At 47.3% G+C, this 18,245-nt stretch overlaps 1 protein-coding gene across 2 annotated transcripts in view; it reads left to right on the forward strand.

Moving 5' to 3' along the window:
• The window catches only part of LOC142578574 (fat-like cadherin-related tumor suppressor homolog), a 512,562-nt gene that overhangs the window by 409,746 nt on the left and 84,571 nt on the right, over positions 1 to 18,245 (forward strand). For both annotated transcript variants that reach the window (XR_012827230.1, XM_075687953.1), the window contains exon 30: positions 7,186 to 7,350. Coding sequence is in view for 1 of the 2 variants with exons in the window: in XM_075687953.1 (XP_075544068.1) it covers positions 7,186 to 7,350 (165 nt within the window). In the remaining variant the exon portion in view is untranslated. The remainder of the gene's footprint in view (positions 1 to 7,185; positions 7,351 to 18,245) is intronic.

The raw sequence follows: 18,245 nt of genomic DNA on the forward strand, positions 1-18,245 counted from the left end.
GCACAGCACGTCTGCACTGCTTGCTGTCCCGAACCAAAGAGCCTTGTCTTTCTCGCACCCAAGTAACCCCGCAGCAGTGCAACACTCGCGCCATCTCTCGCACTGCGCTTGTACCACTCCGACCGCCGCGGGCCCCAGTCCACGCGGCGAAGCCGCACTGCAGAAGACGAGCTATGCGGGAAAACAAGATATCAGGGGACGCGTGAGAGTCACGCATCCCCACAAGTAACACTGGACAAATTTTTTTTAGTCTGGATAAGGGGATAAAGGGATGTGATGAGAAGTTGGTCGTGGTGTGTGAGGCCCTTATATTTACAAAACCTGAGATAATCATGGGGCATGGAGGGTCTCTCTCACCACGAGCCATATCATCGCTGCAATCAACCATCCTTTCCTTCTTTACATCGCTGCCTCTCTTCCAGCCGAAACAATAGCAAGGCACAGGCGCCACACACGATGCATATTAAACAAACTATCCCACGATGTCCAGGAACCAAAAAAAAATCACGCAGAAACCCCTCTGAGAGTTAGACTAAGTGTGCGTAAGCATTGTGCCACTTGCTCATCCCCACGTAGCCTGGTGGCATTACCAATGTTATGTAACTTGATTAGGCCACTACTAACGATAGCGCAGTGGCGACACGAACTGGTGCCGACAGCGGAACAAGGAGCATTGATGGCGCAAGCAAAGTACTGTAGGTGGAGGCGCCAGGTGCCCTGATGACGTTCCGATCATTATAAGTCGTTATTGCTCTTCAGTGCCTTATCCATCCGCGACAGACCATTATGAAATGTTACCGAACATACTCAGGCAGCAGCTTCGTATGTCACCACCACACGGGCCACACCTTGAAAGTGATCTGCGATGCTCACGAAGAGTGGCAACTGTTCATATCTTCGTGCGCTGTTTTCTCGCAGCTTACTTAGTGTTGAGCAGACGCGCATGCATTTAACTTGAAACCGATCTGCGAAAGTGGCAGAGTGAGGCATTTGCTGAGAGCACTGTCGGCGCTGTGTTCTCACCATTTCGTTGGCCTTGAAGCGAGAGGCAGTGCAAAAGCAAATTCACTCGCTGCTGCGTGCGCTATCTCAAAAGTGGTGTTTTCATTGGGTAAGCGTACAAATGCTTATGCATTTAAAATTAAAACTGACCTACACCACCTAAACTCTGCGAATGCAGGCTACACCGAGGCACAGCTAGGGGCGCAAAACCAAATACCTAGAAGCATCTAGGCTGTGTGCCATGGCGCTTCGGCAAGAAATTGCAGGGAAATGTGGTACGTGCAAGCGGCGCATGGCGGCGCAGTGGTCGAGCACTGGGCTTGGGCATAATTAAAGACACGCTGCTGGGCACAGGACCAACGCTGCTCTCAATACCGAGGTGGATTTTCTCTTAAGTGTTGCACATGGTCTGTAGCCATGGGTCGCACGTTTCAAAGGAAATGCAAGACTGAGCTTGTGCACGGAAAGCAAAAGTGCTGACCCCCTACTGCATGGAAGTTACTGAAAGTGATTGCCAATGAGCCGGACTCGTCAAATCGCGGTATGTGGGTGCCGGCATCAGGTGTCTATGTGCCATGCAATGCATGACCTCCTCTATAAACTAAGGGGAGGTCGTGGTGTGGTGCCCCACCAAGTCAGTTGCCAAGTAGCGATAGCTACGTCGTCCTGGATCCTGGGACATCAACAAACAACATCAGTGTACCAGACAATGCAACGGAGTTGCGACGCAGGTCAAGATTGTCAGTATTTATCTTTTATTTATTATTATTACCCTCAGGGCTAGAGGCATTACAGAGGGGAGTGGAACATATAGGAAGAAAGGACATGATACAGGTTTTTGTTCTGTTAATACAATGTTAGCTAAAAAGATGAGATAAAAGTGGGAAGCAACAAAAATTGAAGCAATTGACTGATAACAAATATAATTCCATACTTGATTAGTTACTTTGCAATACACTTGTGTTTAAAACATTATGAAACTGGGAATAGTGAGCAATGGATGTGACTTATCCCGGAAGGTGGTTCCAGTCCTGTGAGGTGCAGGGTACAAAAGATTGATAACATGTTTGCGTTAAGCACGACATTATTCCCACCTTTTATGCATGATCGAAACGAGGGGAAATGTATGATGGAGGCAGAATAAGGTCATTGTGTAGTGCGGCACTGTAGTATATTTTGTGGAAGAGACATAGGCAAGAAAACTTGCGGCGACAGGCGAGTGACGCAAGCTGTAGAGACTCTTTTATTAAAATGATACTGGCAGTATGACTGTAGTTGCTTAGAATAAACAGGGCAGAGTTATTTTGGACAAGCTCGAGGGCAGAGGTTGATATAGCAGTGCTGAGGTCCCAGATAAAAGAGGCATATTCGAGTTTACTTCGGACTAAAGATTTGTAAAGGAGGAGTTTTAAAGAAACAGGAGCAGATGAAAAATTGTGCCGGAGGTAACCTAATGAGCGGTTTGCATTGCTAATTATTTTCCTAATATGAAGAGACCAAGAAAGAGAGGAATTTATGTGGACACCTAAGTAGCAATAGGTTGTTACGGATTTGAGAGCTTAATTCTCGAGCAAGTAGGAAGTCGTCGCGCAAGAAGTTGTACGGGAGATATGTAATACCTTACATTTCATGGTGTTAAATTCTGTCAGCCAGACTTTACACCAGTTAGATATACAGTTGATATAGTTCTGAAGGATCGTAACTTCATTTTGGTCAATAATTTCTCAGAAGACTACGGAATCGTCGGTGAATAAGTGAATGTTAGAGGTCACGCATTGCGGCAAGTCATTAATTTAAATGAGAAGCAGGAGAGGGCCGAGCACTGAACCTTGGGGCACGCCAGAATGAACTGGCCTCAACGGGGTATTAAAAGTGTTAGCAGACATGAATTGGGAGCGTCCGGTTAGAAAATATTAGATCCACAAGAGAAGTTTCCTATCAATGTTCAATTTGCTTAAGTTAAAGAGAAGTAAACTATGGAAAACTTTTTCAAAAGCTTTTGCGAAATCTAGGAAGACACAGTAAGCTATAGAACGACGATGAAGAATTGTATGTAGTTTGTGTGTAAAGGAAGCCAACCGTGTTTCGCAGGAAAGAGATCAGCAGAAACCATGTTGAGGCTTTCAAAAAGAACGAGTTAGCATCAAGAAAATTAACAATGTTTGTGTAAAGGACATGTTCGAGGATTTTAAACAGAATACTAGTTAGTGAAATCGGGCGGTAGTTTAGGGGTGAATTTTTACTTCCAGATTTATGGACTGAAACCACCTTTCCGACTTTCCAGTCGGATGGCAGTGTGGATTCACCAATTGTTGAAATATCTTGGATAACATAATACTAGAATATATTTTGGTACTTTTTAAGAATTTAGCATTATAAGGTCAATTCCTGGGCTTGAGGACACTTTCAATGATTCAATAATTTTTTCGATGCCAAGGGGTTGAATGATTACTAGATCCATAGTTAGAGAATCAAAACACTGCACGTTGGGAAATGTTGTAGACGAGGTTGTAACAAAATTAAGGCAAAATATATCATTTAACACCACAGAGCTGTTGGCAACTGGGATTGCTTCACCAGATGAGTCAAGTAACATGATTTCGCTGTTGCGGTCGGGGTGACTGGTTCGCCAAAACTTTTTGGGATCATTACCGAGTATAGTTGGGAAAGTATTTTGTAGGAAATTATTACGAGAGCATTTCAGTGCGGAGGCATAAGCATTATTCACTTTCACATATGCATCCCACCGCTGCTCAGAGGGAGAATGCTTGGCATAGCAATTGTGGGTTTCTCACCCGTCCTCTTGGGACAAAGGAACGACAACACAGTAGTGCAAACAATCACAAGGGCATTTATTGCACCTTTCATAGATCAATGCCTGCTAGCTGAGTTACTATCCACAAAACATGCCGATGGGCGCGCGACAAATCTAGAAAGTCCGACTCACCGCAACAGGATAACGAGTGAACATGTTCGCCCCATGCTGGATCCCAACAGTAATCATTAATCAAAAGACTAGCGCAAAAAACAGGGACACAGACACAGAAAACGACAGGACGCGTGGTCACAACGCCTGGTTGTTCGCGCGTACGGTCACGCGAACGGTGCCGCGTTCGAACGAGGCCATGCGAGACGGTCTCGCTGAAGCATGGATCGGTGCATGCGCGGGACGTCCGCGGCACTCGCTGACCCACCGCCAAAGAGCAAGCGTGTTCTCCCTTGCGCCCCCAAGTAACCCTGCCATGAGGCAGCGTTAGCAGCGGAACACTCGCGCCATCTCTCGTATTGCGCTTCAACCACGCCGACCGCGGCGGGCCCCATGCCACGCGTCGAAGCCCCACTGCAGGAGACGGAAGCTTTGCGGGAAAAACGTATCAGGGGACACTTGAGAGTCGCACATCCCCACACAGTAGAACCGCTTTTTTTGTTACGAAGTCATTTTAAATGCAAGTAGAGGAGTAGAGGACTGTTTCCTTGGTGTTAATGCACATCAGTGTGAGGCTTTTCGACGTGACACTCAGGTCATTTCAGATTTGATAAATAGCACGTCGGCAGATGCCTTCAATCAGTGGAGCTGTGCCGACGTTTCACGCAGCAGGTGTTGTACCGTTCAAAAGCATAGAGAACCAAAGAAGTGGAAGTGAACTCCGCTAAGAACATTGCAGTTGTGTACAACGGTGCGTGGCTGACACATGAGCACAGCCCACGCATTGATGTAGGCTGTGAATAGAATTGTACATGGGTCTTGTGCTTGATGGTACGGTCTTTTCAAACTTCTGCCTTGGATGTCAAATAGGGCCAACCAAAAGTGACCATGCATAAACGGGAGAAGGCACACCTATGCCAAAAGAACACTGATGTGAGTGCAGGACGCATGAAAGTTGAAGCCGCACTGCAGCTTTTTGGGCACTCCCTTAGCGGAAATGACATCAGATACACAAATGTAATCTGTGACGGAGACAGCTGCACCTACCTGGCCCTGTGCAATGAACAGACATATGGGTTCACACCTCTCATGAAGCAGAACTGTGTGAACCATGTCCCAAAAAGGATAGGCACAGCACTTTGCTCTCTTGTGAGCAAAGCCAAGAAGGGAGAGGCACTCTATGGGAAAGGTAGCCTGACATAAGAGTTCATAAAAAGATTGACTAGTTATTATGGCCTAGCCCTGCAAAGTAGCACGAATGTGGAAGACATGCAAAGGGCAATGATGGCAACACTATATCACATCGCATCCACAGATTCTGAGCCCCATCACAGTCTGTGCCCAGCTGGTGTAGGCACCGTTCAGCCGAGGCAGAAGGCAAGCCACAACCTCCACACAAGTACAATCTTCCCAACAGAGTTGTGCAAGTGCTGCTGCTGGTCTACCAACGCTTGTCCGACCCTCATTGACTGGCTTGGTGTAGTGGCAACAAGACACAGAATGCTGCCATAAGCCTACATTCAAGGATTTGGTCATTAATATCGAAGCACCAGCATGCCTCCCTCTTCACTGCAGCAGCAGCAATATGCGAGGCAGTTGCTAGGTACAATGCAGGCAACCAATTGGGAGCTTATACTGAACTTTGCACTACACTGGGCGTAAAACCTGGTGCTCTTGCCCTTTGGAAGGCTGCAGAAAAGGACCTTCGGTGAGCCATAAAATCATCTCGTATGCACAAAATCAAAGGGCAGAAACCTAAAAAGTCACCTGTAAGCAAAGACAGTGAAAAATACAATCCTGGTCATTTTGAGAGATGTGAACTGCTCCAAAAACTTTGAGAGACGTTTTCTCAAAAGTGTGTTTTGGGCGTTCTGCGTTGTCTGTGGAAAGGGTAGCATGGGAATGCCGGGACCAATTTTGATCCTGTTTGTTTTTATGTATTCCCTAAAGTGTGCTTGAAAGTATGACAGTCTTTCAATATCTTGCTGAGGGCTCAGTTTTTTTCTCGACATGCTAATTTGTGAATGAAAAGTTCTGGTACAATTAGTGAAGGTGAACATGATGTGACGTGTAAAAAAAAAATAAAGTGATTAGAAAAAATATTGGAACTGTTGTACCCTGTAGTGCTCTTTTGAGCAAAGATTAAAACTAGAGGCAGCTCCCGGGCATGTTTTGTTACAGTGCCAGGTTTTCCACAAGCGGAACACATGTAACATTTTGTGAATTTTTAACTTGAAAACTAGTCAAGGTGTCGTAATGAAACTTTATAATTCTTTATTTAAGACACTTTTGAGTGCGGCTGCCAAATTTCGTTGCTCTAGGTTTTGAACTAGAGCAACGAAGCTAACAAGAAAGTTCGCTTTGATCCCCACCTCCCCTTTAAACGCGTTCGGCGTTAAAAGGCCAGACACGTACGGAGAAGTGCCTGGAACTCTGGAAGAAAGCGTTGCTTTAAAGAAGATTGGGAGTTTGCGAACATGGAACCATGCAGTCGCATTCTGGGAAACAGTTTATTTTTGGTAACATTCATTCAAATGTTATATAATGCAAAATGCAAGTTAGCTTTTTTTGCAATGCGATCGGTACAGAAAATTATTTTACAGACTACTGCTCAGTGCAGGAGAGTGCATGTGGTGAAGCGCATGCTAGAGGCTCCTTCCTGCTCCTTTTAAGCCAGATGGGAAAGGTGCGCTCTGCTTGCTCTGTTTCAGTCTTGGCTGCCGGCACGCACCTGTATTCTCTTCATCTTGACGGCGCGCTTCATTATGGTAGCTAGCGCGACACATTGAACCTTCGTCTTTGCTCAAGTTTGTCCGAAAAATGGTCCACGGGAGTGTTTCTCTATTCATAAACACAGGAATTTTCCGGTACCACTAGAACAGTTCAAATTATCTGCCAGTTTGAAATTAGTGATCTTGAGTTATCGGAATTGCACTGTACTTGCATTTTGTGAAGGCTGATCCTGCAAGGGCATTTCCCATTCGCCTATTACACATCATCACGATTCTGTCAAGCACAGATGTTGTATGCAACCTTGACTGCGTGACACTAGCAGTTTAGGCTGTGCTGTGCAAATTCAGCCCAGTGTCTTGGCATCACAATTAAACATAGCATGAAATGTTCAAAACATTCCATGTGAAACTGGGGTAAAATGTATACGTAGCCAGGATTCTATTGCACCAAGAATGAATAAAGAATAAATGTTCTTGTTATTGAATATGTGTTAACTACCATTGTGGCTTTTGTGCTTTGTGTAGGCAATGCCTGTGAAATGGCCGTGGACGAGTGTGCCCAGCAGCCGTGCCCTGCAGGGCGCCACTGTGTGCCAGATGCGTCTCCCCTGGGCCACAGTTGCCAGTGTCCTCCTGGGCGCACTGGTCCCCATTGCGATGTCCAATGCCAGGAGCCCTCCTGCTATGAAGGTGAGCTACTGTCAATGCCGCAAGTGTATGATGATCCACAATTTCAACATACACGATCCATAATTTCAACAGAGTGCAGTTTCACCACTGCCCTAAACGTACAGCAGGGGCATTAAATGGAAACTGTACCGTGTGTATAGTGTGAGTATGGCATAGTTGAATTACATGCAGTTGTTAATATCATACTCTGGAACCTGTGGTGCAGGAGTCATTAGGGCGAGGCCCTTGTCAAACAGTTTAGTTATGGTCGCTAGAAGGAGCAGTGTGACCAGTACAAGCAAGACGCTGCACTAAATGGCAATGAAACATGGTGTTTGTCATAGGGTGTGCTGTGCATTGTTTATTTATGAGGCAGAAAATGGTCTCAAGGACCGCAAATGTTTCCTTCTAGCCTGTTATGATTACCAGGCATTGTCTAAATCAGAAGTGATTCTAGGAGAAGCCAAGTAGCCAGATTCTTTTCTTTGACAATTATTGATACTTTATCCTAGACTACGCAATGATCATATGTCTTCTCGGGGTCCACAATCATGTTACACTGATGTTTATTGTTTCTTATATCCTGCCTTTGCTCTTTTAATCTCTAAGCAAACCTTTTGTTTCTCGAATGCAGGCGCTATTGCAGTGACCACATGGGATCTTATATATAGCACCAGGAAAATTCTGATCACATTGCTTGTCTTTTACATTGATAAGCTTGTTGCGCATTTTGCTTGTTGGTCCGTGAGCAACCAAGAGATCATATCTAGCAAATACTATTGCTAGAGCCTCACTAACACCTTTTGTATAAAGGATACCAGCACGGTAACGAAATGTTCTACGGGGCTTGGGGTGACGCTAAAGGACGTTGCAGCTCCTGATGCACTATCTTCAATTCTTTGACCATGTCATCTTTGTTTGAGCACACTTGTATGACTGACGTAATCAAATATGATACAGTAAAACCTCATTGATTTGACTCTCGTTAATACAGAAAATTGGATAACTCGGACTCATCCTCTGATCCCAGCAGGCATATGTATTACTTAATGCAGTCATATTCTCGGTAATTCGGACACATTTGGCCGCACCTCAATTTATTCAGACAACGCTCAGAGCTCGTCGCGTGAATTTCAGCAAACTCTGCATAGACAGGTACAGGTGGCACATGTAAGACAAACATTTATTATTGAAAAAAACAAACATCAAAGAACACAACTAAAGGGAAACAATGTATAGGATGAGTTGATTACACACATTCCCCAAAGCTCTCAGATATGATGCATTTCTGGCGAAACGGGGCAGCGCCGCTTCTGCGTCTGCGCGCCACATCGGTGCTTCTGAAATTGAGCACCGGTGAAGATAAGAACAATAGCGCCAACAGAAGCTAGATAAAATATGTGCGCACACCAAAGGGGATCAGTTTCTGTAATGTGTTTCGACTGGAAGCAGAAAGCCATGCTTTCCCACATCCGGTGACCCGGAAACCGAACCTACTGCACCACCATGGCCAACCAGGGAGCCCTTGCCGCTCTTCGCCAACAAGTGCAACAACTTCAACATCAACTGCAGGCCCAGCAACAGATGATCCAGAACCAAGAACAGCAACTTCAGAAACAGCAGCAGTGCATCCAAAACGATTCCGCGCAGCCCCACTCGGGCCACGTCCCTCAAAGCTCCGCTCCTGCAGTCGCTGTCAGCGCAGGCGCTGCTACCACTGTGGCCATCGTTGACCCGGATGTCTGTAGTGTCGCCGTAGAGCTTCCATCGTTTTGCGCAGACTCACCGGAAGTGTGGTTTGCACAAGTAGAGGCGCAGTTTTCCCTGGTACGTATAACCCAGGATCGTCCATCTGTACTCTCGCTACGCGACTGAGCTTCGCGACATACTTGCAAGTCCTCTGGCTGACGATTGTTACCTGCACCTGAAGAGAGAACTGATCCGATGGCTTTCACCCTCAGAAGACCAGAAAGAGCGTCAACTACTTCAGCACGAAGAGCTTGGTGACCGCACGCCATGGCACTTCCTGCGCCATATGCGTGCCCTCGCAGGCAACATGCGGGCAACATGCAGGCAACTCCCTCCTTATAACTATCTGGCTTCAGCACCTACCACCACATGCACAGGCCATCCTCCAGGTTCAGCCGAATGTACCGCTGGACCAGCTTGCCCAGATGACGGACCAAGTCGTCAAAGTCTCTCTACCATCGCTACCAGTCACCGTCCATGCCGTCGGTGCCCCACAGCCCACTCCCGAGCTCGGGCACCCTATCAGTGACATCACCTGTCAGCTGAACTTGATTCAGAAGCACCTGGATCGACGCCCGCAGCCGGTCCCCGCAACTGCTCCCAAAGCCACTACTGCTACTACCATCGTCACTTTGGCGACAAGGCCCGGAAATGTCAACCACCTTGTTCAGCCGAATGTCAGGGAGACTTCAATGGCAGCCCGTGGAGACGGCCGCGAGCTGCCAACTTGGAAGCAGTCGCGTTTTTGTCACCAATGAAGTCACTAAGTGGCGGTTCCTCATCGACTGCCGTTCCTTCATCTGCTGCTTTCCACAAGCCTTCCTGCACAACAAAACGCCCTTGTATGTCCCTTGAGCTAAGTGCAGCTAATCACTCAAGCGTTAAGACCTACGGGTCGCTCCGCCTTAACATCCACCTCAAAAATCTACAACGCGCATTTCCATGGAATTTCGTCATTGCCGACGTTGCAGAACCAATCATCAGGTCCAGCTTCTTGGCTTACTACAATCTCCTACCAGAATGCCAACATGACCGACTTATTGATGCCTGAACAGGTCTCTTCTCGCCAGGCCAGTGTACGAGCACCCAGCAGCCCAGCATTAAGGTGTTTGACATCCAAAATCAATCGCCGTACCATGCCCTCCTTGCAGAATTTCCCAATCTGACTCGACCTAGCAGGCGCCCTCGAGAGGTCCATCAAACAACTTCCTTCTACATCCGTAGTACTCCCGGCCCGCTGGGCTTCTGATGCACCCGTCATCCAGCTCTGGACCGCCTGTGAATCGTCCAAGCCAAGTTTGAAACCATGCTCCACGAAGGAATTGCCTGCGGGTTCGGAGGGACCTTACACCTCACTGCTTCATCTGGTGCCAAAGAACACCAATGGCTGGTGGCCCAGTGGAGATTATCGCACCCTCAACACCTGCACCATCCCCGACAGGTACCCCTTCTGTCACATACAGGATTTTGCCCACCACTTACATAGCAGCACCATTTTCTCAGTTGGTGACCTCGTAAAGGCCTACACGCAAATTCCTATCAACCCAGAGGACGTCCCGAAGTCCGCAATCATCCCCCCCCCCCCCTTAGCTTATTTGAATTCCCTTTCATGAGTTTCGGCCTCCACAATCTGGGACAAACCTTCCAACGATTCATTGATGATGTTGTCCGCGGCTTACACTTTTGCTTTGTCTACCTAGACAACATTCTGGTCTTCTCTTCCAACGTAGAGGACCGCTACCAGCACCTTCAGCAACTTTTCCAGCATCTCGACAACAACGGCTTACTCTTCAACATCCAGAAAAGCATGCTCGGTGCCCCTGTCACCTTCCTTGGCCATCAAATCTCTTCAGAAGGGACTAGACCCTTGCCTGACCACATCCTCAACCTTAAAAACTACACTTGGCCTACCACAGCAAAAGACCTCCGCCGTTTCCTTGGCATGCTCAACTTTCACAGGTGCTTCATGCCTAAGCAGTCACATATCAGTCCCATCTCCACAACGTGGTGGCTGGCTTACGAAGCAACCAATCTGTCACTTGGACACGACCTTTAACACAAGCGTTCAAAGCCTGCAATACCGCTCTCTGCAGCGCCACTCTGCTCTCTCATCCCAAGCCAGAGGCTCCCTTGGGGCTCTTCGCTGATGCCTTTAGCACCACCGTTGGAGCCTCCCTTGTGCAGCATGTGGACAAAAAGTGGTGCCCATTGGCGTTCTTTCCCAAGAAACTTTCCAAACCTAAGATGGCCTTGTCCTTCGGCAGCATCGCTGATGCAACTTCAGCCCCTGCGGAGACAACCTGGCCAGCCTACTACAGAGAGCTTCTCGCCATCTACGAAGCGGCCCAGCACTTTCACTGCATCCTTGAGGCACAGCACTGCACCATCTACACCAACCACAAACTTATTTCCTACGCCTTCTTCCAATGCCGCGAAAAACTTCCTCCGGTACAGCAGAACCAACTGTCCTTCATCACCCAGTTTACCACAGACATCCGACACATCAGCGGAATAGATAATGTGGTTGTCGATGGACTCTCCCACGTCTCCGCTGTCGAGTTGCTACCCGTGATGACTTACGCCCTCGCAGACGCTCAGAAAATGTACGCCGAACTGCAGCAGCTCCTCAAGAATGGCTCTTCTCTTCAACTTCAACAAGTTGCCATCTCTGGGTCGACGGACACTCTCTACTGCGACACATCCACCAGACGAGTGAGACCATATATGCCTTCTCTGCATTGTCGCAGCCTTTTCAACCAGTTACACAACCTCAGCCATCCCGGCATTGGTGCTTCTGCACGCCTTGTGACTGACCATTACGTTTGGCCCTCAATGCAGCGTGACTGCCGCACCTGGGAATGCACGTGCATCCAATGCCAATACACCAAAATTGCCCAGCACATCACTTTGCCGCTGTGGGCATTTCGCCTGCCATCAGAATGGTTTCAACATGTCCACATCGACATTATTGGCCCCCTCCCACCAGCCGGACCTTACTGCTATTGCCTCACCACCATTTATCGTTACACTCGATGGCCCGAGGTATGGCCTCTCGAAAGAATTGCTGCAGAAGAAGTCGCCTTGGCTTTCTACTCCGGCTGCATTTCCCACTTCGGCACTCCTCGTCGCATCACAACTGATCAAGGGTGGCCATTCAAATCTCAACTCTTCAGGCTCCTTGGGCTCTCCACCGGGTTCAAGCGTTTACGGACCACCAGTTATCACCCTTGCACCAACAAGATGATTGAGCGCTTCCACCAACAGCTCAAGGCAGCCATCATGTGCCACCCTAACTCAACCTGGCTCGAGGCTCTCCCAGCCGTCGGTCTTGGTCTGCGTGCTGCTTTCAAACCAGACATTCAGGCGACGCCCGCTGAACTTGCCTACGGGGAACCACTTCACCTACTTGGCAAATTTCTCTTAGATTCAATACCCGACATCACCAGTTCAGACCCTACAGACTTTGTCATGTGGCTCCGTCGCACAATGGGCACCCTGCACCCATTACCAGTGGCACATCACACCAAGCTGACTCCGTTCGTCTTTAAGGACTTGGCAACATGCTTACATGCCTTCCTATGCAACAAAACTCTATGCGCGCCCTTTCAACCACCTTACTCCTGACCATACCAAGTCATTTGTCTTGACGACAAGACATTCACCCTGCAAATTAACGGGAAGGACGTTTGCATCTCCATCGACCGACTGAAGCCATTATACATCCTCTCCGACGAGACTCCAAACCCCTGCGCACCACTCACCCCCCCCCCCCCCCCCCTAATCCATTCACAACAGCTTCCGACGCTTCGGCCCGTGTCCTACACCACCTTCTTTGGACGCCAGGTTCGGTTCACCAACCCTCTTCAACCCTGAGGGCTCCTCTCTGCGGGAGGGGGGGTGGGTGGGATGGTGTGGTGAAATGGCGCAGCGCCGCATCAGCGCTTCTCAAAATGAGCGCCAATGAAGATAAGAACACTCTCGCCAACAGAAGCTAGATAAACCATGCATGCACCCCAAAGGGGATTAGTTTCAGTAATGTGTTTCAACTGTAAGCAAAATGCTGTGCTTTCCCACACATTGATAAGTCCAAAATATTTACATTGAGTCCACCAGCATTGCCGCGAAGTCACTGCTTCCAACCAAAAGTCATTGGGCCCGCCAGTGCATCTTGGATTCAATGTCGCTTTCTCGACCATCCAGTCCACTGTTGGTCTGGCCAGAAGGTCAGGACAGTGGGGTGACCGAGGTGCCTGACTTGCCTGGCCGACTCTGCTAGCCTGCGGATCGTAGCCGCAGAGACTCTCAGAAACAGCTCTGTCAGCCTGTAGCTGAAGTACCCAGTGGGGGCATGCCTGCTCAGCTCACGGGTCGCAACTGCAGAAGCTGAAGCCCTGTTTTCTGACTTGGAATTGAATGTGATCAAAAATACATTCGAAAGTGACCACTTTCCGGTAACTCTAAACTTAGTAACTAGCCACTACTGATTAAAAACTTTTTAGGGATCGACTTCTATATCGCAAGATTTTATCTCCGAATTTACTGTAGGCAACACAGTAGCTTATTTTAGTGCCTATATCATTGATGCAGCAGAGAAATGCATTCCACAAACTAGTGGTCGCTAGTGGTGAAGTGCCTAGCGACACATTGCAAACGATCACGAAACACATTAAGAATATGGAAGCACATATACCGGGGCACGCTCACCATTCATCACATGGACGTGCGCTTGTGGCATAGGAAAATAATAAAGCAAGAAGAAAACAGCGAATTGAGGAATGCCGTATAAGAGTAGGCAGTGAATCCGCAAATGTGTGGCACAAGCAGCCAACAGAAGGGGAAGAGACCACGTTGGCAGAGCAGGCAGTTGAGAAGCGGAGCAAAGACGTGTTGGCTTGGGTTGTGCGTCAACATTCGGGAGGCTCACAGCTGTCAGAGACACCCAGTCAAGTGCCAAAGCACGAAGGGACCTGTAAATGACACGTCTTCTGCTCCCGTCAGCCAGATGACGAACAAGTCTGTGAGAGCTGGCCTGCCATCTCCACTCGTGCAGTCCATCAAGTGACGCACCACGCCAGCTTCGTGGGACGGCAGTCAAAGTGCGAGTGCGCTGTGATAGTCGGTCTGAATGCTTTGTGGCCGTTCTTGAACGAAGCATGAAGTCGTAGGTGTCTATGGAGGTGGCATTGATGGACGGTCTCACCGAAGTCGCAGAAAGAAAGAGGCTCTTGAACCCAAGGAGTTGAGAGGGAAACTGCTTCATGTCAGTCAAGCGCTTTGCGCACCACTTCCCAAATCACTGACGCGAGGTCGGATGGAGTTGGGACTACATCAACACCGGCAACATTAGTTATATGTTGGCCAGACGGCTGAACTTTGTTGTGATACGCCGAGCTTTCAAGGCTTCAAATGTGCAGCAGTGCTGAACGACATCACTTACGCACTCCAGACTGTCTTTTCCGATGAGGAACTGGTACATGTCCTCAGCGATCCCTTTTAGAAGATGACCAACTTTGTCTTCTTCTATCATCCGAGGATCCAGGGCCTTGCACAACTTGAGCACTTCCTTGATGTATGCCATGCCGGTTTTGCCAGGAACTTACGCTCACTGCATTAGCGTTTGCTCTGCACACTTCTTTTTAGCTGCTGGATCACCAAAGTACTTCTTGGTTTCATCTATGAACTTCTCCCATGTTGTCATGGTTTTCAAGCCACACAGACACAGTTCTCTTGAGGAAGAAGGCAACTATGGTAACAAGCAGGGTGGCGGGATTCCAGCCATGGAACAGGCTTGCTTGTTGGTAAATGTTAAGCCATCTGTCCACGTCTTTCCTGGCTTTCCTAGCAAAGTTTCGTGGCACGATGTAGGGCTTCTATGGGACGCGAGAAGATGGTGGTGGGTTGTCGCCATCGGAAGCCATTTCTGGTGGCAGACGAACAATTCAGCAACTGCATTGAAGCTCCACAGGTTGTGCCTCTGTGGTCGGTTCGTAGTCGTTTTTCAGGGGCGCCGCTGTTTTGTCCCCCACCTCCACCAAAACTGTTACAATAAGGTGTGTTTATATTTAAAGGTGAATTGATGAAAAGGGGAGAAGGGTTGCTGTGCTGACACCGAGTCGCTCCAAAGACAAGCGCACTTCATCCATCCTTCCATCGCTGCTCTTCTTCCATACTTGCTGTCACTTTAGCATAACAACCTTTTTCTTAAATATTTAAATAAGTCCTACTACAGAAGAATATATTGCAGTTCACTTTAATGAAATTATGATGTAATGTAATAAAGTGCCATTTTTTACAATTTTGACATATCAAGCTATTACTGTAAATATTTTTTGCAAATATCTTGTCATGTTTCCCTGATTTTTTTTTTATGTGCATTCAACATTCGATTTTTTAGACTCCTTAAGGTCCGTGACGAAATTAAGAAATTTGTGGGTGCTAGTTGGAATCGGTTAGCGCAAGACAGGGGTAATTGGAGATTGCAGGGAGAGGCCTTTGTCCTGCAGTGGACATAAAATAGGATGATGATGATGATGATGATGATGATGATGATGATGATGATGAAGAAGAAGATGAAGAAGAAGAAGAAGAAGAAGTTCCGTGAAGATTTGCAGAAACTTGGACTGTTAGAAAAGATAAATGCATGTCTTTTACTGCCATATTGCATATGCTTGACCACAATGTACACGCAAAATGGCGATCAAGTAATACATTGGAGCAAGCAGCAGGACAGTTGGCAGCAACCAGTTGCATAGCCAGGGCTGCAATTTTGTAGCGATGCCTCTTCCCGATGCTAATGCCTTTCGGCACTTTTCACATTCATGAGTGGCGGCGTTCGACACTCTGTCTGGGGAGGAGAGTCTCTTGACTATTCACAAACGTGAAGAGCGCGAAAGGCATTAGCATCTGGAAAAGGCACCACTACAACATCGCGGCCCAGAAATTTGTTAGGGGGGGGGGACAACCACCACTCCTTCACACTCTCTCTTTTTTTCAATACACACACACACACACACATGCAGGGTGTCCCAGTTAACTTGGACCAAGATTTTTAAAAAACCCAAGAGCTCTAGAGAAATCGTACCGACTGCATAGTAGCAGGAGTCGTATGTACTTATAGCCAGTATTTTTTTCATCACAAAGTATTGATTGGTTAACAGCTTTTAATTAGCAAATTTTTTATTTTTGTTTGAATCACAAACATATTAATTACAATGTTGTAGGGCACCTTAAATAACCTACACACACACACACACACACACACACACACACACACACACACACACACATGTACACACGCACGCACGCACACACATATATATGTATATATATATATATATATATATATATATATATATATATATATATATATATATATATATATATATATATATATATATATATATATAATTTAAAAATGGACAATAGTAAAAAAATTTTAATTTCGTTTATGAACTGATGCATTTATTAATGTATGTCATGACCTAGCTGGTACATGACTTGGAAAAATGATCAGCGCTAAAAATGGGGCCATACAACAACAAGACGGTGCACTACCCAGTGTTGTGACTTCGGGGTGGAAGACAAAAGACGGACACTTTCGGCAGATGAAGAAGAAACGAAAAACTTTATACAATATTTACAGATAGTAGATGATAGCGTACACGTAGCAGTAAGAGCGCGTCAGACCGACTGGGCAGCTGCAAGTGACTCTCTCTTCTCACAATGGGCCAGTTCTCCCTTAAATCCCTTCGGCGACTCCTCGTCAGCAGGAACCAGTTTGGTGACTCCTCATTGGCAGGAACCAGGTGGGGCAGGGTGATGACGTCGCCCGCGTCGAATTCTTGATTCGTCGCAGAGATGGCTGGGCATTTCTTGAAGTTGCCTGCCATGTCGAATTCTTGATTCCTCATGGAGAAGTGGGAGCTTCCGTCGCCTCGACGATATGCATGTGGTGCACCTAGTATGGCAGCTCCCGTCGCCTCGATGATAGGCACGTGGCATGTCACAACAGCATCCCCGCCGCCAGATAATACATCCAGAAGTCGAGCTGTTCGACGCAGCTTGATGTATGCGATGTGCTGATTGAGTGACGTCCTTGATGGGGTTAAGGAAATGACTTTGCCACCCTTTCATCTGCTGGTCTTTCCTTTGCTTGGATCTGAGAAAGCTCACGGAGTGACCGAAAATCAACGCCAACCACTTCGGTAAAAGTGAGCACCCTCCCAATGCTCTCCACAACACCAGACTAAACTCCATAAAAGCAAACGCTCTAACCTCCTCTGTGCTTTCAACAGCACCATTACGGTTATTGTACTAAACCCGAAACACACACCCGATAAAGAGCCCGGGATACAGACCTCCACAAATAGTGCTCTCAAAGAAGACACATTCAAAGAGAATAAACAGCTAAAGAATAGATTGTAAAGCAATTCCTAACAATCATTCCGGTAGGAAAGACGCAGCTGAGGTGACCGAAGAAAGTTTATATTTTGCCCTGTCTCGTTCCGAGTGAAATTCTGTTGTTGGTTTTACCAACTTGCTGTCTTGCGTCGCATGACTGAACAAGTGTTTCAACCTCTTTCCAGCATCCTGGCCAATAGAAATCTTGTGCTAGCCTAGCCTTTGTCTTCTTGATACCGAAGGGACCCACCCAAGCATTCCCATGCACTAACTCTAAAAGCTGTGGTCGGTACTTCTCTGGCATAAATAGTTGGTTGTATGTCCAACCCTTGAAATCCTGATATTTCCGGTACTTGAGACCTGACCTAGTGTAGAACGAGATGTTCTTTCAGGCCACTCCTTCATTAACATTAGCCTGCAACACAGTTAGCGAAGGATCACTTTTCTGTGCCGCAATAAGCACCTCTCGGTCAACGCTACTAAGCTGCTCTCAGCAACAGGATGCGGGACTAAGCAGTGAACCTTCCACTTCAGCCCGAGGCACCCTGTTTTCCCGAGTCTCGAAAGGTTCCTCACCCACTATCACTGATTCGGTAATTGGTCCCTCACAAATCTGAGCCATTTGCTTTTCATCAGCCATATTATCTCCCGGCCTAGACTGCCGCTGTGAGGACATCACCTTGTCAGTTTCCTCGTTTGAAGATGGGCTTTCACGTTTTTTTGAGAGGGCGCGTGACCATGATCGCGTTAATGCCATGCAAGCAAGA

The sequence above is a fragment of the Dermacentor variabilis genome, chromosome 4 (genome assembly GCF_050947875.1).
Source record: "Dermacentor variabilis isolate Ectoservices chromosome 4, ASM5094787v1, whole genome shotgun sequence".
Lineage (NCBI taxonomy): Eukaryota > Metazoa > Arthropoda > Arachnida > Ixodida > Ixodidae > Dermacentor > Dermacentor variabilis.